The sequence below is a fragment of a genome, unplaced genomic scaffold (assembly GCF_019419815.1).
Source record: "Pyrus x bretschneideri cultivar Hongxiangsu unplaced genomic scaffold, Pyrus_bretschneideri_v1 Contig26, whole genome shotgun sequence".
Classification (NCBI taxonomy): Eukaryota; Viridiplantae; Streptophyta; class Magnoliopsida; order Rosales; family Rosaceae; genus Pyrus; species Pyrus x bretschneideri.
In genome coordinates, this window is record NW_025999568.1 from 3,139,524 (window position 1) to 3,163,917 (window position 24,394).

Here is a 24,394-nt window from a genome sequence, read left to right on the forward strand (position 1 = left end):
TGGAAAAATATCATCATCAACATTTAACTGTTTGATTATCATCATCAACATTTAACCGTTTGATTACCATCATCAACATTTACTTCTTTTACATGAAACGTAGTGTTCGTCTATATCTTCTCGGGAGTGGGCACATCATTTGTTCTCATCGCTCAAGATGCTGAAATTATAAGAAATGACTCTTGGATTTCTCATTTCTTAATGAATAAGAAATTACAATCAGTTTATATATACATGTGAGAAAATAGCTTAGTAACTAATTAAACCTGATTAACTAACTAATCTAGGATTAGTTACATGGACAGCTGTAACAAACTAGAAAGTAAAATGCACCAGACTATACATGTGCTATAGGTGCCTTATTAGAAATCTCCACCGTTCAGATCTCAACAATATGGGTATACTCGCCCGCACCATGCACCAACCGCGCCAAAGCCGATTCTGGACCGGCTACAATCCGATTCTCGAATTCCACCGCCAAACCAGACCCCATTTCTAATCTATTCATACCCGCTTTGGATTTGTACCAATTACTTGGCTACAGGATGTTCAAGTCAAACAGCAACGTGTTGGATAACACAACGCAGATGAACTACATGAACATGTTCAATCCACTTATGGAGCGGATGAGAGGAGTACCCACCAGGATAAAGATAGAGGGGGCTGTGTTGGTGTAGATTTGCAGTGGGTCGGGTCGGTGTGGAGTGGGGGAGAGGTGATGGGGATGATGTGCAGGAGGTTGCACGGGTGGGAGGCAAGTGGTAGAGGGAATGTGTTCCCCCCCTCCCTCTTTTGTGTGTGTGTGTGTTTTTTTTTTTTGAACTTTTCAATATTTATGTTTTATAGTAATAAGACAAAAAAATTTGGATTGATTTTATATTTTGGTGGGGCCAAATTCCTGCCACATCATTTAACTAAGGATTTAATTGATAGACTAACAAAACAGAAGTACGAATCTACATGAAAAACGTAACTTTAGGTATGAAAGTGAGATTAGCTCCCAAAATCCTAATTCTGTTAGTCTAGCCATTAAGTTCTCCATTAAACGATGACCTAGCAAACTTTGGCCACCCAAAAATTTTAGAGAAATACCCAAAAATAGGATATTTTCTTAATCTTGGAATTGAAATAGGACAAACAGGCCATGCACAAGTCGTGCACACCAAGCACAAAATCAAAATTACTAAAATGCCCACATATAAATACTAAAACCCTTAGCTTATTTCTTCATTTTGTCATTTGGAAGAGAGGCATGCTGAGAGAGCTTTGTGAGCTATGGGTTTCTAGGTTGAGCTCAGATCTTTGAGCTCCGATTTCGAAGAGAGGGAAGTCGAGAGTGAAGCTTCAAAGTGAGAGTTTCTCGTTTGCATTAGAGTTCCATCCTTAAAGATATGATTTTTGTACCAGATCTTGCTTTTTGGTCGGAAAGTTCACTTTTTTCCGGCCAGTAAAACTTCGGTAGCCATATTTCTACAATCATTCGGTTCGTCTCTCTCACTCGTCTCTTTCTCTCTCTCGGTCATTGTCTCCATTTCTACGACTAATTACTTGTTTCTTCAATTAGGTTTCTTGGATTTGTAGAAATGGGAAGTCGAAGAAAAGTGGGATAGGGAAGAGAGGGCTTGGAATGTGTCATAGGAATCTTTATTTGTTTGTGGGTTTTGTTATTTTAAATTCTAGGTTTCAATTTTTGGGTTCTTAGAGTTTTGCGTCTTAATTTTTGTTTAGGGTATTGAAGATTCCTGGAGTTGTGTTGGTGGATTTGGCTTTGTGGGTTTGTTACAGAATGCTCAATATTTGTTAATTTTATTATGAACTTGCAAATTTTTGTGAGTTCGATCTGGAATCAATGTTTGTTTGAAATATTTGAAATCGATGTTTGTTTCACATACTAATTCGCTCTCTTCATATTAAGCTCGCTCATATATTGTATGTACACGACTTATACATGACATCCACATGACATGCACATGTTATGCTCATAGATCTGAGCTCAATCCAAAAACCCATAGCTCACATCTCTCTCTTCGAAATCAGAAAACTAACGCAATTAGATAAATGACCCTAAACTTTATATGAAGAATCGAAGATTCATTAATTTGAATTTGGTATCAAATTTGATTAGGTTCAAATATTTCAAGGATTTGAAAGTTGTAGTTTGAATGGGCACAAAAGAACCCAACTGAATCAAAAGAAATTGTTTCACAAACTTGTTTGCTTTTTTAGTATTTGCAGGAACTGCCTCTGAATCAAAGAAAAAGTAGTAAACTACGTTAATGTGAAGAGTATCAAAGATATAAATAAGCACCATATAAACTATACGCACAACACATGCACATAATATACAGTACATGCACATGATATGCACAGAACATGAAAAACTTTAACAGCAACATATTGGTATAGTGAATACAATTAAAATACAATGGTTACGTATATAAGGTTACAATGATGGTTTGAAAAGTCTTGTTATGTATCAACCACCACTTAACTGTGCACATGGAAAAAATGATACTCGTTGTCGTTATTTTATTGACATGCATGACCCTTAACGTTTTCTAAACTTTTTCTTAATTTTGTTTTTCGCCGAGGCTAACTAGGTTGTGCTATACTCGCTAAATTCCGAAGCACAACATACGTACATCATAATTAGTGAACATTCTGCTACTCATATTAGGATGTAGCCATGCACACCATATACACATTACAAAAAAAAATTCACAAATTTCTGCAATTGAACACTTGAACCAGAAATTGTTTCATCCTAATTTTATAGCATGTCAAAACTTGAAATTTATTCCACAATCCATATGCTCCAACATGAAATACAAACCCTAATTTAACTTCTAAGTATTAATTCATCTTGCAAACAACTTATTTATTCCATAAATAATTGATAAATGTACTTAGAACTAAACACCCTGCCTTTCTATGCATGCCGAAGCTTTAGTTGCCGGAAAAAAATGAAACTTTCCGACCAAAACAGTCCATCCTCCACTTCCGTTAGCTACATTGCCATGATTGTTGATTGATGTCAGTTTTCATTTTCATAACTAATTTTAATTGCTCAGGTCCTATGGACCCAATGCCTCATGGAAAGAATGGAGACGACGCCGGTTGGTTCTGACTTCAACAACTTCGATGAGGCCTGAAACCAATGTTGTTGACGGGTTCTAAGACCACCATCACACTCAACCTCCACTCCAAACCATGACATTCAAAGTGAGAACTACCAATTCAATCCCAACCATGTCTTTGCGAATCTACGTTCAAACCCCAGGACACTCATTTTTCTATGATCTGGAGGTAATCTTAATCTTTCTTTTGGATACAACACACACTTTTGAGGATATATGAGTACTTTCATATCAATTTTTATTATAATTATTAGGGTTTTTTAGTTATGAAATTTGCATAACTCATCACTTTGATTCCTGAAATTTGAAATAAATAGAAATGATGCTGAAATTTGAAATCAAAACGCCCCTGCTGCTTCCCAGTTTCTCTTCCGTGAGTCCCATTGAAAAACAATGGCTTTCGATTACGCATTCACCGGAGACGAAATGGAAATTGACGATGGCCTCAGGTGCCTGAAATACTACGGCGAAGCTCTGCCGGGATCGTAGCGGCGGACCGTACAGCCATGGCCCTCCTTTCATTTTCATGCCTTACTGTCTGCAGCAACAAGAGGTACCAGAAATAACCCTTTATCACTTTGTGTTTGTTTACCGGGGAAGTGAGAGAGATTATGGTTTTAACTAGATATTCTGGTGTATATTTTAGATATTTTTTTGAATAATTGGAAATTGTTTCTTTCTTTGATTCTGTGAATGCTGGTTTTATAATATGATGTGGTTTTCAGTATCTGGGAGCTAGAGATTTAGAGCAGATGTTTCCTATTTATCGACCCGAAAGAGAAACCTACAGCCAGGCCAAAGATTTTTGTTAGTCTTTTGTGGAAGCAGCTCAGCCACCATGGGTAACCCTCTTAATTTTTCTCCAGATGCCTTCAAAATTTTAGCAAAACTGGAGAATGCACCAATGATATTTTTTTACTTGATTTTAAACTTACTTTGAAATTTCAAGAATGCCGGCTTTGATCCTGCAGTGATTCGAATAGACCCGTACGGCAACCTTCTGTATATTACCTCTTGCTTGGGATATGGATCACTGGTTTCCTTGCTCAAGCATGTAGCTCATCACTAATCTCTCTCTCTCTCTCTCTCTCTCTCTCTCTCTCCATATATGTAACCTGTGGCCATTTTTGCCAAAAATTTAGGGGGAGGATCACTGTCCCAAGCAATTTGAGGATACTACAATGGCAGGCCTGCAAGAGGAAGCATAACATGCTTGAGTTTCACATTCCACGGTGGGATTTTCAGTTGGGTATATCCGTGAACCAGTTTTTATCGATGTTCGCTTCTGCCAACTCCGATTTCAGGTGGGAGTCTACTTCATATTTCTCTTCCTATGCGCTTTTCGTTTTGAAAACGTTGATTTGTGACAAATTGTATCCTTTCTCAACATTGGCAGGCACAGAGCATTCTCGTTTCTTTTCTCTAATGTGAGGAACTCAATTCTTCAGACTGTAGACTCACATACTTTTCCGCAACATTATGTGGAATCGAAAGAGCATTTGGGCCTAGCTCCGGCTGCCATTGTTGTATCTCGACGGGAGTCATATGTTTCATCTGCTTTGAAATCCCTGGACTGCAATAAGCAGATAAGGCCAGAATCTTCTGCAATTGGTTAGGTTAGTCCTTAAAAAACTTCTTCTCTTCTTCTCAAATAGCTTTTGTTGTCTGTCCAGTAATAATGGATATCGTAATTCATACCCCTTTTTTATTTCGGATTGTGTTAGCTGCAAGAAAAGGGAAACATGCTGTTTTGAAAGAAAATGAGAACCCGGACTTCGTTAGAAACATTGTCATGGCAAGATATTCCCTGAAACAAAGAAAACAAACTGCAAAGACGCAAGCAGAGATACAAACGTTGGATGATGAAGTGAATCAACTGAGGCGAAAAAATGAAGATGAGAAGCTCACCATTCAAAACTTGGAACTGACATTGATAAGGCGAAGGAGGAGAGCAGAAACGTGCCGGCGGCTAGCAGAGGCACAGTCATCGTATAGAACTATGCTCGAAAAGATGATTTGAGATGTATGCACCAGTAAGATTATAAAACAACAATCTGATTAGAGGATTTATCATTTCCCACCTTTTCAATTTGTGTTTTAGACTGATTCATTGACACTTGTTCTCCTTTTTTTTTTTTTTTTTTTTTTTGCTTAAGGTTAGTCATTTATAAAGAGCAATTGAGGCTGAACCAGGCCATAAGTACTGCACTCATGGAAAGACTTGAGGCACAAAAGGCAATCTGTGATGCATGGAGAAAGAACTACATAAGAAATACAAATAAAGAGATAGAGCTTGAGACACAGAAAAGGCCTGAATGGGAACAAGCAAGGAAAAGATCGAGGACAGATGATGCACTAACTGAGGAGAAAGACAGCAAGATGGTTCTTTATCCACCAGCAATCAAGCCAAGAACGCCTTTACATAAGGCCAAAAAACGATTGTCTATTGACAATCACAGGGAGAATTGAACTATCTGAGGAACTGGAAAGACCAAAAAACGATTGTCTATTGACAACCACAGGGAGCAGGCCAGATACAGTGTTGCATTAGAGGATGAGATCTTGTTAGAGAATCAAATGCAGAGACTGGAAATAGAAGGAAGCACAAATTTCAGTTTCCTGCCATTCGAGAGCCAGAGATTGTGGAAGATGAAGAGAGCAGAAAAGAACGTGGCTAGGGGAATGTAGAGAATTGGCTTCAGATTCTGTTGGACAGTTCTCCACAGGAGTTGGATCCTCAGAACGAAAGTGCAAATGAAAAGCACAGGACCGGTGATATAATCAGTCAAACTGAAGAAAGTGCAAATGAAAAACACAGGACCAGTGATATAATCAGTCAAATGAATTTGGAGTACCCACAGGAGATCAAGAATGTGAAGTGTCCACAGGCTGAGGCTAAAGAAGGTGTGCCGAAGCAGCAGTTAATTGTCCAAGAGAAGGATGACAATGCACATCAAGTGCGTACTCATGTTAAGTCCCTTAAGGGAGTTGTTATCAGGAAGAGTTTTGAAGGGAGGGACCAGAGTAACGGAAAGGGAAAAAAACTTACAAAGTCTGAGAGTGCCAGAGCCTTTCGACGAATTCCATCTTCTCCATCTATAATACTGGGCATGAAAAAGGGTGTTGACTGCATACAGAAGAAGCGCATGGTAACCAGTGATGATGACAAAAGCTATGCAGCGGGAAACAGTTTTATGAAGTCATCCATAAAGACAATCAAGAAAACGAGGGATTTTTCGGTGTACCCGGCACACCAAAAAAATTTGGTGTACCCTCACTCATAATGGTGAGGGTGCACCAAAAAAATTTGGTGCACCCTCACTTTTTGTACACCAAAAAAATTTTAATGAGTGAGGGTACACCAAAAAAATTTGGTGTACCCGGTACAACTAAAAATTTTCCCAAGAAAACAGAGAAAATATGAACAGCAGTAAAGTATTCATTCTTTTTCTTCTTCATTGTATTCATTATAACGCAAATCCTTCGATGCGTGTTGAGAGTCGTAGCCCTTGGATAGATATTTTGTCTGGTCTTTCATCGTTCCTAGAGTGCTGCATGTTTGAGGTGGCCAACGGGGAGAGCGTGAGGTCTTGGGAGGATGGTTGGTTGGAGTGGAGGGTGGACCATGGAAAGAGCAGTATCCTGGAATCAAGAAAGCACGACCAGAGCATGTCAATTTATTTGTTTGATGCATATGAATGACTAAAAGATCATAAGTTATTATAACTTTTTAAGTTAAATGCTCGCAGATTCAGCTCAGTGTAAGCATGCTTGTATTAAACAGAGGGAGATTCGCTCGTGGATGCAAAAGGAGAGCACAATACTCTAATCAACTTGGTTAAGCTCAAATCGGGACAAACTCTATCTATTTGGCTAGGTAATTATATTTGTACCCTCAAACGCTATAAATGAGTTTTGTTCTACTGTATTTGATTATTTGTATCTATTTATTGATACTTGCCTTATATTGTCTATGAAAGATTATAAATGAGAAATTATTGAATTCAATCTAATATGGATCGTGGTTGGAACGTAAGGGTTGCGGGGGAGAGGTTAGAAACTCGGAATACCTTGAGTCCTTTTTTATATGGGAGTGTATGATTCCATGGCAAGTAAGCCAAGGAGTCTCTGTTGGGTTGCGGGGTGTATGTCGCCGTCTTGCACGCATGTGCGTGTATGAGCTCATGCATGATTTGTGTGGTGCTTATAGATGAGGAGAGGAGTCTAATATATATTCTCACGTCTATTTATTTAACACGACAATTGAGAATAGCCATAATAACTGATTGTGGAATCAAGTTTATATGGTATTTTGTCTTGCATTGCGGCATACGACTCTGAAAATACAAGAAAAATGGCAACAATCACCAAGCAAGCCTAGTTGTTGCTGGTTGCTATAATACCAAAAGCGTGATAAAAGACTTAAAAGTCCAGAGTATTTTATTTTTAGAGATTTTACGTATTATGCCATTAAACTGTCAATTTATAAAAATTCATATTATCATTTTGCAAACATAACATTTACCTGTACGCATGGGAGTGGAACTTAAGAACGTACCCAAGAGGATGCTGACATATGCTGCAAATCCACCCTCATTAATTTTAATTAAAAAACAAATGAAAGTTTTCTACGTTGAAATTACACCCAGAAATACGAGATTTCTCAGCTAAACATCTCACGCAAGTCCATCTCCCAAACCCTAAAGCCAAAAACTTTTAATGAAAATTTTTAGAAATAAAATTCATTTTCTATTTAGGGTTGGGACCATAGAGATTTCAATCAACTATCCTATGAGAACAAATCCAGCTAAACCGCTTTCAGATATCTTGCTTGCTGGTGACAACCAAATGTTTAAAATATTGGTATAAGTAGAAATATCGATATCCAAATTTGTAGAAATATCAACTGATATATCGAATGTCAATATCAATACGTGTTGCTTTCGATGGAAATTATAGAAATTTAAAAAGAAACTTTATGGATTGTCAAACATTGGTTTTGTATGAAATATAAGAGTTTCTTTGCTATTTAATAGATGTGTCAAAAATATCGACAATATATGTCGATTTTTGCCTAAACTTAATTTAGTTTCTTTGATATAAGTGAAGTTTAGACTTCACTCCCTATTTTCATATCTTTCTCTATTTTTTTTAATATATCTAGAAAAATACCGTATCGAAGAAATTTAAACACTACTAACAACATAACCATGTATTTTGGATGCAGTGAGATAAGATTCCTAGTTCATGTCATGTAGCTCGCCTTTCATTTCTTTCGTTACGTTCTTCTCAATAAAACACATATTCACACTCATTCATACTACTCCCCAAGGGATCCCCATCAAACCACCACCACTTGGTCCACAAATCTCCTCTGCACCACCACCTGGTACACTCCTATCCACCACCACCTAATTTCCAATTTCCAAAGATAAATGCAAAGGAGACTCTTTTAAAAGTGAAACTCTCCATGAACTATTGCACAATTTTTGTGCTAACATTATAAAATATTATTTCAAAAAATGAGATGGTGTAGAGTCCATAGAGAGCCTTACTTTTGAAAGAATTTCCTTAGCATTTCTCATTCCAAAATAAAAAAAGATGTGTATTTAATAGAAATTTTGAATTTAAAATAGATTATTATTAATGCTATAATAATTGGTATGCAATTTCTGATTTTTTTTTTCATATTCTAATTTGATAATGTGTTGATAGTTCATATATAATTTTTTTTAGCTTAATTAATTGACATAGTTTTTGGTTTTTTTTAATTTTTTCCTTCTAAAAAATGAGATTAGCTAGTGGCTTCACCACAAGAGTCCAATCTTTTAAGGGCCGGGAAGACTCACAGAGGTATTTAGGCGTCCTCCTGGTCGCCGTCGTGCAATTCACCAAATCCAGAAATTGAACTCAGGATATACCATATAGAATACGGGTCTGAAATTCGTCCCCAACTATTGAGGCATCCCGTGGTAATTTTTTGTTTTTATTAATTGATACGTTTAGAAATCAAAAATATGGAATGATACTAAAAACAAATATATATCATCATCGATTAATTTAGACAATCCTATTTCGGATAGTACCACTACAATCTTGAATAGTTCCAATCTGATGAATGACTATCCTTGTACTATTCGAGATGAGATGTATATTGATGAAACTTTTATGCCTATAAATCATGCTTTTGTCGGATTATGAAACCTTGTAGCCCTTATTTGGCATACCGTATAAGGGATTAGATAGAACTAATAATACAGATCCGGTTGTTTGGCGTCCTCTCGTACTAAATAATCGTCAGATTAATTTAAGTAGTCGGATAGGATAGTCGGGTATACACCTTCTTAATAAACCCTTCCAAAAGGAGTGGATTATTAGTCCGGTTCTCTTTCCTTTCTCTCGCACTTCGTTCTCCACGACACTTCCTCTTGCCGTCGTTGTTCTCACCGTCATCCCTCTCGTTGTTGTCGATCTCCCGGTCATCTCCTATAGCCGTCACCTCATCTCACCGACATCGATCTGCCCATGAGGTGCAGGTCCATGACAGTGAGGTGCAGAAAAGAAGAGGCTGAGGTGCAGAGAAGAAGGGGGAGGTCTGTGACAGTGAGCATCGCAACTTTAGGGAGGGGGATATTAAGGGTACAAGTGTAATACAGTTAGAAATACAGTTAGTAATATAGTTAGTAAGGTTGTTTGGATTTTTCTTATAAAAACTGTGTGTAATCTTCATTTAGTGAGTCAATACAAATCCTATTTCTCTTTCTGCACTTTTTTTTTTCTCTCTCTCTAATATCTCTGTGTTCATCATTCTCTTCATCCGTTCTTCTTGATTTTCTCTTCAATTCCAAACACTACAATGTAGTTATCATGGTATCAGAGCCACCAGGCTCACGCCTTGGATTCTAGTGGTTTCATTTCCCATTATTTTTCATCTGTTTCTAGCTTAGTTTCTTTCCAAAGTTTCATTAGATGTTCGGTTAAGTTTATGGGTGCTTCCGTGATCGTTCTTTTACTTCTGGGTTATTTTTCTGTATTGTGATAAGAGATTTCTCCACTGATCTCGATGAATCCTCTTTCTTTTTGAAGTCGGATTGCGGATTACAGACAAATAGGCCATTCGCGCTGCTGGCTTTTGGTGTTTGCTGGCCACCATCACGATGCAAACTAGATTGGGCTGCTGATCAAATTGCTATAAGATACACCTATCAACATAGACTAATTGAAATATGATGGTTAGATATTCGCCCTTAGTATGGTGTTGGCTTTGGTATTCGTATGTCAGAATTAATTTCTTGATGTGTTCATCTTTCTGGTGCGGAATTCAAGCAATATTGTTCATTCTTTTTGGGAGGCATCTTCGATATAGTTCTGGTTTGCTTCCTCGGCGTTTTCTTTTGTTTTTTGGCTCAAGATTAGAGTTCTTATCAGGTGCATGATTTCTGATTTTCACAGTGCACATAATCTGTTTGATTAAATGTTTCAGTAAGAAAATGTTCACTATTTTGTTCATCTTTCTTGTGAATCTCTTCTGGGATATTAGTGTAATATTTGGGATATTTGGATTTAAGAATATTGATCGTCGTGGTTAGTTTGAGTTTTCTTTGGGTATTCAACAAGGTGAATTTTAGTGAAAAGTGAATGAAAGGTGCAATCTTAAAGATGGGTTTTGATTCTTGTCTCTTTGCTTCACTAAAATTCTGCTCTGTTTATCTTTATTGGGTTTGATTTTTCTGCGAATCTTGGTATGTTTGGAGAAATGAGTGTGAATTCTTGAGTTCTGGCATATACTAGTTTATGGTTATTCAAATTACGGTTTGTGCCAAACTGAGAAGTGTGATGTCTAAGAAGATTGTTCAGAAGCTTATTGAGGAGTTTGTACAGTATGTTCCCTTATCACATCCTATAATTTCAGAGTCTAACCAGCTCAGTTGTTAGCATGTATCTACTGTAAGTCCGGTTATATGTGTCTCAAAAGATGAAGTTTGAAGAAGTTGTTAATGGTAAATCCCACGAAGGGTAATTCCATGTTATGAATAGGTAGTGTTGTGAATTGGTAAAATCCACAAAGGATGACCCAGTGGACATTAGTGTAGTGTAGTGTAGTATTGGCAGAAAGCCATTAGAAATGGGCATGAAGACATTAGTACTTGAAGATTGTTGGCACGAAGCCATTAGAAGTTGAAATTTGTTGGCACGAAGCCGTTAGTAATTATTTTTGATTGTGGGCACAAAGCCAATGTTAAATGAAGTTGTTGATGGTAAATCCCACGAAGGGTAATCCCGTAAGAAATTGTTATAACCGGCATGAGGGTATGTTACAACTTTATAAGAGGCTCCTGTCAAATGCAGAGCAATATTAGACTTTTGGATGTGTGTAGCATAAGTCTTTTCTAAGATCTTGGTCTGTATGTTGTAGTGAGGCAGTGAATATATTTGGGGAAAATGGGTATCATATTTGGTCTAGACAATCACTTTCACATGTTTGAATTTGGAGGGAGTTTTCTGTAAAGGTGGAACAACACGCTTTGGGAGCTTCCTCACTCATAGTAGAGTTTGATCTCGAAAAGTTATGCTTTAAACTGGTACTCTGCAGCTTAATCTTTCATTTAGTTCTTGAAGAAGCTCAAGAAACACAATAGGGAGTAGGCAGAGAGATGGCTTCCTCACACTGCTTTGCACTCTCGTGTTCCTACTGCTTCTTGTTGGGTGTTCCGGAAGGCCAATCTATCTGCTTCCTAGTAAAGCAGCTGATCCCACCAATAGACAGCCTCTACAAACTTCTCCTCCATACAACATTGCTCATTGAGGTTCAAATGGAGAGATTCCTGAAGAAACTGCTGCTGCATACATGAAAGCTATTGAATAGGGTGCAGACTTCATTGAAACGGATATCCTATCTTTGAAAGATGGTGTTCTTATATGCTTTCATGATGTGACCCTTGATGATACAACGGATGTTGCCAAACACAAGGAATTTGCAGAATCAAGTTGGAAGGTGTTTACAACAGTAAGATCACTTGTTCTATAACTCAGATGATAATGGTTTTGATATGGAACAAGGTGATACACATGAAGATATTATGACATGGAATGAATATAAGGTGGATGAAGAGGAATTGCAATATTGCAGATGGTTCAACTATGTGTAAAGTTTTCTGGTTTCATAGTAATGATTGCAGATGTTCTTCCAATCTCAAACTGGGTTTCCCCAATTTAGATTGAGGGGGAGTATTAAGGGTACAAGTGTAATACAGTTAGAAATACAGTTAGTAATATAGTTAGTAAGGTTGTTAGAATTTCTCTTATAAAAACTGTGTGTAATCTTCATTTAGTGAGTCAATAAAAATCCTATTTCTCTCTCTACACTTTCTCTCTCTCTCTCTCTAATATCTCTGTGTTCATCTACTTTAAGCTCTCCGACATCATTTTTATCCGGAGTTAGGGTTTCTGGCATCATGACATCAACATCATCGACCTATGTCTAGTAGTTTGAGTTCCACTCTGCTTCAATGGGCACTATCTCCCGAATCTCCACCGCCTGCCATTTATCACCAGCCATCTCAATTACATTTCTCAAAATAATCATTCATAAACATTCAAAACTATTGACCAAAATTCACACAGATATTCAAATATTTTCACAATCCTTCATAAAGTTATGAACTTTTGAAATAAGGTCATACCTCTCTGCTCTTATAGACATTTCTCAAAACAAGAATTCATAAATATTCATCAAAATTCATCAAAATTCACACAGATAATCAAATACTTTAACAATCCTTCATAAAGTTAATAACTTTTGAAATAAAGTCATACCTCTCGACTCTCAGTTATGTACATCTACACTTGTCCATGGATCGGCTACTTATTCTTTGTCGATCATTGAAGAATTTTTGGGATAGCTGCCAAATCAGTCATTTACAATAGCGTAGTGGTTTCTCCAGTTGCGCAATTTTTTCGTACGCCCACACCTACATGTACATTTATTTAGTGTTCATCACAATCACAACAATTTGATCCTTATTAGTACTCAATCAAACCAACAAATTGTATCTAAAAGGCATAATTGAACCCTTTGCAGCCCCATCCGGATCTCTGCCTCCTCTTACTTGCCCTCAATTGTTCATCTTCATCATCCTCATCTCCTTCAGCATCACCATCCCCTTTTCCTCTCCCTCTCATAGCATCAGCAAAACAGAGGCTATCCTGTAGTTGTTCGAAATACCGCACCCTATGAATAAGTGTTCCATCATTCCTTAAGTCCTATAGGTTTAATCCAGTGGAATAAAATTCTAATGAAACAAAAACGATAAAAAATAAATATTATTGAACATATACATGTCTTCTATGAGGTCTAAGTACTCTAGGTTCACACCCATATTACTTTTTGCCCTTATCAACACATCCTCGGCGAAGTAAACCAGCCCTATCTTCAATGCATCATCCTCATCCTCGCATTCTTTAAACGCCCTTTGAAGCTCGGCACATGTCACTTAAACCTTTTTTGTAGCTTTCTTGGGGGCGGTCTTCACTTTACCTTTGCCTTCACACCCTTACTTTTGCTACTTTCTTAACAAAACCAAACTTCTGAGGAAAATACTTAGTCAACATCCTAATGTTGGAAGGCTCAACCTCTAGATCATAGGGTTCATCACAACGAAGCTCCATAATAAGGCAAAAGTCCTTCTTCGTGAACCCAGTGACCTCACAATCTATTAAATATATGAGTCCCTCTAGGTCCTTCACCCCTGATTTGCCACTCTATGGATCAACAATTCATGCACCTGCTGCCCACTAAAGGCTAATCTAAGCATGTGGCCTAAAAATCAGCAAGTTGTGCATCATTAAACTTGTGATGCAAGTCTCATAGTACATGACTAGCTTGAGAAAGGTTATTAACCATTCCTCTATAATATTCATCATCTTTTGTTGCGAGTTCAATCCAATGATTTGCCATCTCCTATACACATAACAATACAAGTATTCATCACAACCAAATTGAACAACATATAACCTGATAACAACCAAATACAACAATGTTTATCATTGACACAACCTATCAACAAGTTCTCATAGCTATACATACATCTATACTTTCATGAGTTAAGAAATACCAAATTAATTCATAAAATAACAAAGATTCATTGACAAAAATCATTCCCAATTGAACAATATAAATTCAACAAAACAAATTGAAGCACATATATCTTGTACACAACCTGTCAACCACATTTCATAAACCTACATCTCACCAAATTTTCCAAATACTTTCACATCAACTAATTTCATCAACCCACTTGCATATTAACCATAAACACTAAATTTGCTGTCAAATTTTACATACATAACAAAATTATTTTCTAGGGTTCCAAATTTCAAATTTAGTTTCCGGAATCAAGTTTGCTGTCAACTTTCGCGGAAGCAACGATTCTAAACCTACTCCAATCAAGGAACCACCCACTTTTTTTGTGTAAGTAGTCACCCTCAAACCAAAAGATGCATGAATGTCGAAGTGCACTGAGCCTAGAGACAACCACAACAATAATCCAATTGGGTTTCGAACGGCAACGAACTTTTCAAACGCTGCCAAAGTTTTGAATGAGCACGATGACAGGGTGAGAATGAGATTTTTGGGAGGAGAAGAAAATTTTCTAGTTTCAACGATTGCTATCGTGGGGAGGGGGGGTGAGTTTAATTCCTTGTTTTTTGAATTCTCGTGGACACCATTTTCATTAACTCATGGCCCTTTTTTTAACCTGGTTTCACACTAAGCCCTTTCTGATGGATTCATTTTCAACCGTTCAAATTTAATCCTATAGCCCACGTTCCGTCCACATGCACCGTCCTCAAACCTCTGTCTGCACCTTAGAAATCGCGACTTGGCAATTCATCAGTTTGATCTTTATGTTTTGACAACTCATCAGTTTGGTCTTTTATGTTTCAAACTCATCAGAGGTTTTTCATCTATTGCTTTGGCCATCAAAATTGTCTCTACCATCTTTTTTCTGTTAGAAAATATGTTAGTGTGATGATCTGACAATCGTGTGGAAGCACAAAGCCAATCATATGATGCCTTGTGTATTAAATAAAAAAACTCATCTTAAAAAAATTTAAAAATTAAAAAAACCATATGAAATTAAAAGTATCGTACCGCATAACAATTTATTACTTCAAAGGACTTTTGCTAAGGCATTTATGTTAAGTTCGATTCAGAATTTGAATCAAATTATTATGATTTGCACATTGTGTGGCATATTCCAGTCCCCTATTCATAAGCGTAAATGCAATGATGTATTAAAAAATAAAAAAAATATAAATAAAAACGGCCAAGTAAAGGCTACATCAGCCAAGGCTTGTACAAATCTTTGCATTTTCTGATTCGAAAGTCCCAAAAATAAGGGTTTTAATTCAGCAGGCTAGTTCAAACCTAACCAAATTCAAGTCTTTTTTATCATGTCATAATTTTGATGGAACACTTGTGTTACATATATTGTTCGGGAAGTCAGGTCCTTCATATATTACACTGTATTGCAGGTTTAAATGCTCACAAATATTCAAGGAAAAAAACAGCTCTCATAATTTACATAGGCCTTTCAGAGTGAGCACCTGGTAATTAGTTCCCAAACTTCCCAGCCAACACGAAGATGATAACTTCAACCGGAATTCGGGCAGACGTTTCCATACTACCTTATTCTTCACTATTTCCCTGAAAATCAACACAATACATGAATTTGGATGAACATAAAATACACGCCAATCAATAAATAAACTTTGTTTCTGCCATTTGAAGGTGGCATAGCTTGAACTAGAGAATCAACTTCGAGGTCGTGAATAACTTCAATAATTTGACAGCAGATATCGGTAACCTAGAGATTTAGGACAACTTGAAAAAATTCTTGTGACCAATCATCTAGTTGGAAAAAGAATAGGGAGTAACTGGAGATTAAAGACGACTATTCTGAAAGTTAAATCTTGAAGGAAACTGACAGACGAAATTTGAAGAGACATAAACTAAAGTTATCGCCTTCACTATACCCCTCCCGGAGTCGTTACCCAGACACTTTTCTAGAAAGCAGCATTTTCTGATAGTCTACAAAAGTTATTCAGGTAATCAAGGATGTTAAGGAAAAACGGTAAGTGGAAACTCAACTCAGCTGAGCATGATAATACGCTACGGGCAAAAGTGAGTCATGAGTTCCATCATTAGTAAAGGGACTTCAGCTTTGTGTAAGAGTAATCTAGTTTTCTTGAAGAACCTACAGAGACAAGCAAACAATTCGAAAAGAAAAATGATCTTGACTTAGTCTTCCAATGATAAATCAAATAAAGAGATATTAGTTAAGGTTACTGAACAAATTAAGGAAAGAGCAATTCCCCTGAACTCAGGGGAAATGGAAGCCCAATGAGCAGACAAAACCCGAACTCTGAACCATAGCTCTGCCAAACCAACACTGGCATAATCATAAAAAAACACTTCAAATAGGATGAAATTTTCGGATAAAAGATATGGAAACGGAAAGTTTATAAATTCAGTAGATATACATGATATGCAATCTAAAATACAGCATTATTTTTAAGATAATAAGCATGAAAAGAAAACACTTAATTTGTGTCTAGAAAATAATTTTGATGAGATAAAAATGATATCTTAGAATCTAATTAGCACAGAATATCCATCTGTTTATAACTTTATAGTGCATGATAAAAATAGTGTGCATGTATTTTATGTGCACTCTACATTATTTCTTAAATTAAAGCACGCTTCCTTTTCCCTAAATTGAAAAGGTATACAGACAATATGAGTATTTTCCATAAAGCATGCACACAAGTATTATTGAAACAGTGACCGAATTTTCAAATTATCTTCTGGAGCATATTAGGGTCTGATGAATGCTTCACACATATAATCCCCCCATCCACACATGCGTCCAGCAATTGTGAGCCAGGGGTAGCACCAGAGAGCTTATTACACAAGTTAGGTTTTGACCTCCGGATTTACACTTCTTGGGGCAGTTGTTTAGGCCCTCTTGATACTTTCAGCAGTTAAGCTTAAACCTGGTTTTAACTCATTTTAATTGGGGGTTTGACAAAAGGGTCAAATTTTGGCTGCAAAGAAGCAACTAGAAACTACGTTTCCTTAGATCCGAGAACTACCCTCAAAATGTAACCTTTTATGATAATTGCTAAAAATTATGAGATACTGAGAAAACAATTATATGATTAGAATACACGTAACATGAGGGAATGCCAAGTACAAATTGCCAGCACTTATTATGAAATTAAACGAAACCAAGATATTTAACGGGTTGGTATAATAGAAATAGAGAACCACCAAATAAAATAACAAGAATAAATACCTTCATTGAGGTGGAATAAGTGCAATTTCAATTTCTTGGAGGGACTTTCCTTTTGTTTCTATTACATTTCTCTTCACAAAAACAACGGCCAGTAAACAAAAAGTAGCAAAGACTGTATACAGAATTTGTGGCCCGATTTGCTCCAGCAAGGGTAAAAACAACAGACCAACAAAGAAATTTATCACCTGTTGAAGGCACAAAATTCGTTATTGAGAGATGGCATTAAAATTTAGAAGCTTAAGAGAATGAAACCTCTGTTTATAGAAGAAAGTAGCACATTCACTACAAGCAAACAGAAGCAATATCAATGAGACCTCAAATTCAACTCGCAAGAACGGATTCTTACAAGAACAGCCACCATGTAGAAAAGTATATAAATTAATTATGAACAAAGACTATAATATCCGAATCATCCACCTTCAACAAATATAATTGCAGCAAGCCATAATGATATTAGACTATCAGTATACAAACAGAGAGTTCATTCTTGCAAGGTTAATCTTTGAATTACTTCCAAATTCAAGATCACAAAACTACTTTATCAACCATGCAATGGCCCAGCCATGACAATTGTTAGGCTGGATTCCAAAGAAAAGATAATTGATCTTTTTCAATAAAAAGTTCTGTCGGATTTCAGTAGAATCCCATTAACTCTCATTTTCTAAAGCTAAATATGTTCTCACGTAATTCCAAAAATTAAGCTAGGATACTAAGACCTTCACCCCTGTTCAATATTTGTCTTGAAATTCAAAGTCTTTTACCAGCTTACAATTTTAAGTTATGTAATTAAAGATTAGAACTTGAGAAGGAATATTATTATGCAGAGATTCTAAGTCACTGTAGATGAAAAAGCATCCTACACTTTATCATTAAGGTGAAAAAGTAGTAATTGATAGTCAAATTCAATGTACATGGTGGGTCGTCAAAATTTTATTCGGATAAAGGGGGTGGACTGTGGAGGGGCTGTTTACACTAAATCGTAGGATGTTTTAGACTGACTGCCCCTGCAGCCATGACAACGTGTTAATACCAAAATCTTGCTTTCATAGACTGAAATTGATCATCAAGTAGCAAAGTTTTATCGGATATCATGTTCATAAAACTATGTTTGGTATGAGTAGGATAAGTCATCAGTCAGCTCCCACAGTGGAGAAAATAAAAGGTGCAATGAGTCATATCTTGAAGAACTATAGAAGACAATTACCCAATGCACGGCCATGCAAACTGCCATTGCTTTTGCCCTAATACGGCTAGGAAGAATTTCTGAAAGGAGGAGACCAGGCACTGGACCGGCTCCAAGAGCAAACATCAACACAAACCTGCAAAAACCATTTCATAATCTAGATTATCATAACAACCAACACCCAAATCTTCAGTGCATATTTGCTTTATAATCTCAAAGTCATTAAATATTGGCATGTGGAAGTATAGATACGCATGCACAATGCATTAAAGTAAAAAATCTATGCAGAAATGGCGCATCGCATTATAATGTTATATTCACTCAATTGTGTCAAAGTTTTACAGCATCATTAGGCAAGAATTGGGTTTAAATATAGAAAAAGAAAGAAACCAGAATGGCTAACTAAAATGAATTCACTTATACCCTATTAATTATCCCAGTGCAAGACCCATTTAAAATTCCAAAACTATTCAAGGATCTGTCTTATTCTAACAGCATTTTTTTTCGTTATTTTATCTTATACTTATAATAACATAGCTTTTCTCTATCTATAAACAAGACTGAAGCTGATATACTACTCACAGCAGCATGCCGCCAACAGATAGACTCAATGCTCCAGATCCCGACGTATAAGAACTTGCTCCAGTTACTTGAAGACCCATTGCCACTGCCTAAATCAAGAAATGCATAAAAGGTTAGATAAGATATCATACTGTCTACTTGATGCAAACAAAAAGGAGAGAACCTCAGTTGGACCACATGGAATATGGGTACCACTGATTCCATAAAACAGACTTAACTAACATTCAATATTTTAGCTCAAAAGTTTGCATCAAATATTCAGAGTATTTTAGGAGCTTACCATGCCAGAAAAGCTTCCAAGAAGAAGTACCTTTCTTCCAAGCTTATCCATCAGGATCATTGCAAGAATTGACCCTAGAATAGTATAAAGAGATGGACCAAAAAATAAGAAGCATAGTAATAAGGAAACATATAAGCAAATCTCAAATATGGACAAATAAGATACTTGAGAATAAACCCAACCATACCCGATAGATTTGCAATTCCAACACATGTGTTTGCCAGATCTGAAGGCACCCCAAAGCTTTTAAAGACAGTTGAAGAGAAATAGAACACAGCATTTATGCCTGACAGCTGTTGTAAAGCAAAAATGGTAGACCCAATGAAAACCACTGCAAAATATGGAGGCGATAAGGTAATCATGCAGAAGGAAGCATGTAAATGTCAATCCTGAACAACTCATATACTAAGGAGTTGAAAATATACTTTTGAAATGTCGGCCATACAGTAGCTCTGAAAACTTTACTGTCTCTAGTTCATCCCCCCTGTCAGACTTTGACAGTTCTGCCATTGCAAATTTAACATGTGCTGCTCCTAAAAGTTTCTCAAATTCAGCTTCAGCTTCAGTACCTCTTCCTCTCTGAACCAATTCAAAAACAACTGTTAGCATCAATATTGATAAGTAGCCTTCAATGGGTCAAATATAAAATGAAGCATACTCATACCAAGTACTGTAAGGTGAGTAACTGATGAAAGTTCTTATAATCCTTGGATAATATCACCCAAAAGGCATGTATACATATGGGAGAAAAGAACCAGCTAAAAGAACAAAGAGACGCCAGTTGCCCCAAGGAGTAATAATGAGCACTAACATCACCCATTTGCAATACAAAGAGAAAATGAACCTTTTCTCTACTGGCTACAACAGAGAGAAAGAAAGAAAGACAAAAGAAGAAAGTGAGAGAACAAATTTCAAATCCTCCTTTGAGCCAGAACTGGACAATGAAGCACAATTACTAATCCAGATCATTGCAGATTTATATATATGGTATGTGCATTATACTACACAACAGGTACGTTTATACCGAAATATACATAATATTATATATAAGTAATAATATGTTAATACCTTAGATGCCTGAAATTAATAAGAAGCCAATTTCACTAAAGCTGCATAGAGCTCAACCAATTCAAGAATCAAGACCACATATAGGACAGTTTATATTGAGTACAAACACGAGAACTAACTTGACCAAATGTTTTAAAGGTCGATGATTAAGGAATGAGAGCACATAACCTTGAAAAGCCACTGAGGACTCTCTGCACAGAACTCCATGCAAACAGCTAGCACAGCAGCAGGAACAGTAGATACCCAAAAACAAACTCGCCACCTAAGCATCAACGGTGTTGATAGAAAATAGTATTCATTAGATAACTGTTCGAAAATAAAGAAGATGCCTAACATAAGAAAAAATGGATCAAAACTTGAAATGAAAAGTCTTCAGGATTTTTCCATGACCCCATAAGAATATCTTACCAACCCACTATATCCTTGGCAGGGAGTCCAATAAAGAGAGACCCCATAAGTCCAAGACACGTAGAAATTTGTGTGAAGCTCCCAAAAGTACCCCTTACAAAAGCTGGTGAAATCTGCTCATGTAAACAAAGCATACTTAAACATTTAATAAGATATGATGCAAACTAAGCAAAGTCAACTAACAGTTGCAGAGAAAACAACAAATTTAGTTTCTTATATACCTCTGACACATAGATAGCAGCAACAGGTGGGCCAATTCCCATCCCAGTTCCAACGAATATCCTCCCTAGAAGCATGCCCCATAGACTTTTGGTTGTTGCACTGCAAATTCACATACAAAATTATTTAGTATGACTCATATGGTTTACTACATGTGGAGTTTGTGACGTTGACCTTTTCTCTTATTGTAATGGATGTAAAAAAAAAAGTAAACGAATTTCTAATTTTGGCAAGGGAATGCTTCTATTTATCAGGAAAACTTTGAGTGAGAGGCATAAGAAGGAAAAACGTGCGAGTTTGGATCATGTAAAAGGTGAGCATAAGTACTTGACAACTTCATTCTCAGTATTTTGTATAAGGTTTAGGGTTTAGAGCCCTCATAAACATAAGAACAGTTGAAGCAAGGTACTTAATTGTTTATCTGGAAACCTTAGAGTGCAAGAAATAATAGGGACAAGCATGAAAATCTTTGATCATGAAAATGGGGTCATTGACTCATTAGTAATTCTTGATCTTTAATTTGTCCATGTTCAATTTTCTCTTTGCACAATTTTAGTGTGACTCTTCCATTTAAGTTCTTAACATTTCTCAGTTGGTCACACAGTCACACTTACTTTTTATTTTAAGTGCACATGATTGATATTATGATAACAGTGATACCTCATTGATGCACCGATTATCATCGGCAATGCACACATCTGGAATGCCCTTCGATGCCCCACTCCATCTAGAATCCAACCACTAAATACAGATCCAACAAAAGCACCACCTAAACATGTACTCACGACTAGACCTTCATTGAAATAGAAACAATATCACGTCAAATAATGAAATACTTTTAGCTGAGAAAAGATCTGATATCCAATAACACTTATTACCCTTTGCCAAAGGATTCCCACTGAAGCCAAGGTCCAAAGAAATGCTATCTAGTGTCTCGTTAACCACTCTGCATTAGCAAAACCAACAAAGAGTATACCATTCAAGTTAGAAAGACATATCAATCAGAAAGAGGGAAAAAAAAATTCTGAGTTTTTCAGGAGTAGGGATGTCACCCGAGATGGTAGCCATATAGGAACGAAGAAAGAGCTGCCACAAGCATATGCGGCAAGGAGCGCTTCCATGAAGGGTTTCCAATACCTTTTCCATTCACTAAACCTACTAAAACCCATACAAGGAATCAGCCACAAACGCATGTACCATTTACAAAACCAAATTATCTAAGACTGCTTTCAAAATTTATTAAAATCTCATTTCAATGAAACTTCTAAAGAATTATGTACAAACCATGTAGGAATTTCCAATCCGGACCAAAGAGAGAAAACGGTAAAGCAATGTAGCACCCCGGACATAGAAAAAACTAAACATAAAAAACTGTGACAGAGCAATCCGTGAGTACCTGCACTTTCTTCTCTGTCATAAGCATTGATATGGTCCTTGGACGCCACACGCTTGTATGCCGAGTAGGCATCGACATGACGACCCCGCATAGCAAAATTATAGAAGCCTTGTCCAAAATTTAACACAGAAAATTGTGCAGCCGACTGCAACCACCAGACAAAACTGACCAATTAAATTTCTAACTAATTCATCATTTTTTACCTCATATATTGCTAAGTGCTAACCAATCTGGAAAACCAAGAGCCGCATTGCCAAATTAACACACAAATCACAGTACAAAGTACGAACATGAGTGATAGAATATCCGATCCGGTACATCACGGACTATAACTTCAAATTTGCACCATCCATTCATCATACAACAAGCATACGACATCCACATCAAACACACACACACACACACATATATATATGCATGCAAATGTGAGAAATTATGATCAAACGCAGGAGAGATCTTGCTACAAACGAAGAAAATTGAGCTTCACATGCGAAACGGTAGCGTTTCGGATGTCACAGTAATGGGAAACCAGAAAACTCACCATTTTCTCAAATAAATAAATAAGAAAAAGTAGAGCAGAGAGAACTTTCAGCTGCAGACAGGATTTTCTAGGATTCTGGTGAATCCAACTGTGAGCTATAAAATGCAAATATACATAGATATACACATGCATGATGCATTTACATAAGACAGACAGAGAAATTGAGTACCTGTGTAAAATGCGGAGGTGGAAAACGATCTGACAGCGAGAGGGGAGAGAGAGAGATTGAAGAAGACGTCGGAGGAGGAGGCGGAGGTGATGGAGGAGACTAAACTCCGCCGGTGGGAGGTGAGAGGAGAAGCAGAGGCACTGGTTATGCGTCAGTGTCAGCTTTGCAACTCAAGACAAGGAAGTCTGAAAGCGAGCTTTTCGAAACCGTCCCCTGTATATTCGGAGAGATTAGAGGGGAAAAATTTCTCGATAGAGAGAGCGAGGGGACACGCGGCCCAATGCTAATGCACGCTTGGGGTGTACGTGTCAAGTGCATTTATATATTCGTAAAAAGAAGAAAACTACTGAAAACCACGATTATTTACTTCTTCCAGACTTGAATAGGTTATGGAGAATTTTAATCTATCATTGATCACAGGTTAGCAGATTCGTCAACTTAGAACATTGAAACCGAAACCTCTTGTATTTTATTATTTATTAGAGAGTCGCAATCAACACTTTTACTATGGATCACTTGCTGTGTTTATAAACTTTAATTTAACAATTGCTAGAGCGGAGTTTTGTAACTTTTAAACATGCAAGGTCTAAGAAAGCAACGTTTTTATAAAAGGAAAACTAACTAAAAAAGTTTGAAAACTTTGAATTTTAACAATAAGGACAAAATAAAAGGTAAAGTAAATAGTACCATGATTGATTTTTTTAGTGTAAAAATAAATAAAAGGTAAACTTTGAGTTTTTCGTTAAAGTTGCTTTTTATAAACCCTTAATTTAATTAATTTCTAAGTTTCAGTTGAACCGCACATGGTATCGCTGGTTTGGCTATTACGCAAAGAGAGATTTACCAATGAAAGCTCGTGAGATCAACACCTCTGCTGTGCGGGTCATATGGATCTTGTGTATCGCAGGTAACAGACAAATCTAGTTTGACCAATAGCATGTCGACGCTTCACACAAGCAACCAACTACCGAAGTACTAATTCTTCATTACTGACTTGAACAATAGAGAGCTTGGTTATTCAATTATTTCAATTTTCATGGTTGATGGAGCAAAA

General features: G+C 36.8%; 1 protein-coding gene and 1 long non-coding RNA gene across 7 annotated transcripts; one reads left to right on the plus strand and one right to left on the minus strand.

Moving 5' to 3' along the window:
- Nucleotides 1–3,457: 3,457 nt before the first annotated feature.
- On the plus strand, nucleotides 3,458–6,463 carry LOC103944854. 2 transcript variants are annotated; one of them, XR_007259480.1, is made up of 6 exons: nucleotides 3,458–3,690; nucleotides 3,863–3,979; nucleotides 4,280–4,441; nucleotides 4,534–4,753; nucleotides 4,862–5,170; nucleotides 5,294–6,463. It is a non-coding gene; the product is annotated as an uncharacterized LOC103944854 (long non-coding RNA). The 2 variants fall into 2 exon arrangements; XR_007259479.1 differs by having other exon boundaries at nucleotides 4,326–4,441; nucleotides 5,294–6,460.
- A 9,102-nt stretch (nucleotides 6,464–15,565) lies between these two features.
- Nucleotides 15,566–23,568, minus strand: LOC103944852 (probable plastidic glucose transporter 3). Of its 5 annotated transcripts, none has more exons than XM_048587106.1 (16): nucleotides 23,341–23,568; nucleotides 22,631–22,775; nucleotides 22,287–22,392; nucleotides 22,113–22,180; nucleotides 21,895–22,027; nucleotides 21,237–21,336; nucleotides 21,016–21,128; nucleotides 20,776–20,869; nucleotides 19,965–20,118; nucleotides 19,727–19,870; nucleotides 19,540–19,613; nucleotides 19,260–19,348; nucleotides 18,699–18,813; nucleotides 17,495–17,679; nucleotides 16,288–16,393; nucleotides 15,566–15,843 (listed from the first exon to the last, which is right to left on the minus strand). In XM_048587106.1, exons 2-14 carry the CDS (start codon nucleotides 22,719–22,721, stop codon nucleotides 17,497–17,499), a joined length of 1,464 nt encoding a protein of 487 aa, XP_048443063.1. In that variant the 5' UTR covers nucleotides 22,722–22,775; nucleotides 23,341–23,568; the 3' UTR covers nucleotides 15,566–15,843; nucleotides 16,288–16,393; nucleotides 17,495–17,496. The 5 variants fall into 5 exon arrangements, with proteins under 5 accessions (XP_048443063.1, XP_048443061.1, XP_048443059.1 ...); XM_048587104.1 differs by lacking the exon at nucleotides 23,341–23,568 and adding an exon at nucleotides 23,172–23,254 and having other exon boundaries at nucleotides 22,287–22,389; XM_048587102.1 differs by lacking the exon at nucleotides 23,341–23,568 and adding an exon at nucleotides 23,172–23,254.
- Nucleotides 23,569–24,394: the final 826 nt, after the last annotated feature.

What these genes read in the sequence shown, in the direction of transcription:
- LOC103944852 (XM_048587103.1), bottom strand. An exon ending in TGGGAATCCTTTGGCAAAGG is followed by an intron (nt 22,028 to 22,112) that starts GTAATAAGTGTT and finishes ATTTCAATGAAG; the next exon opens with GTCTAGTCGTGAGTACATGT. An exon ending in TGGAATTGCAAATCTATCGG is followed by an intron (nt 19,614 to 19,726) that starts GTATGGTTGGGT and finishes ATACTATTCTAG; the next exon opens with GGTCAATTCTTGCAATGATC.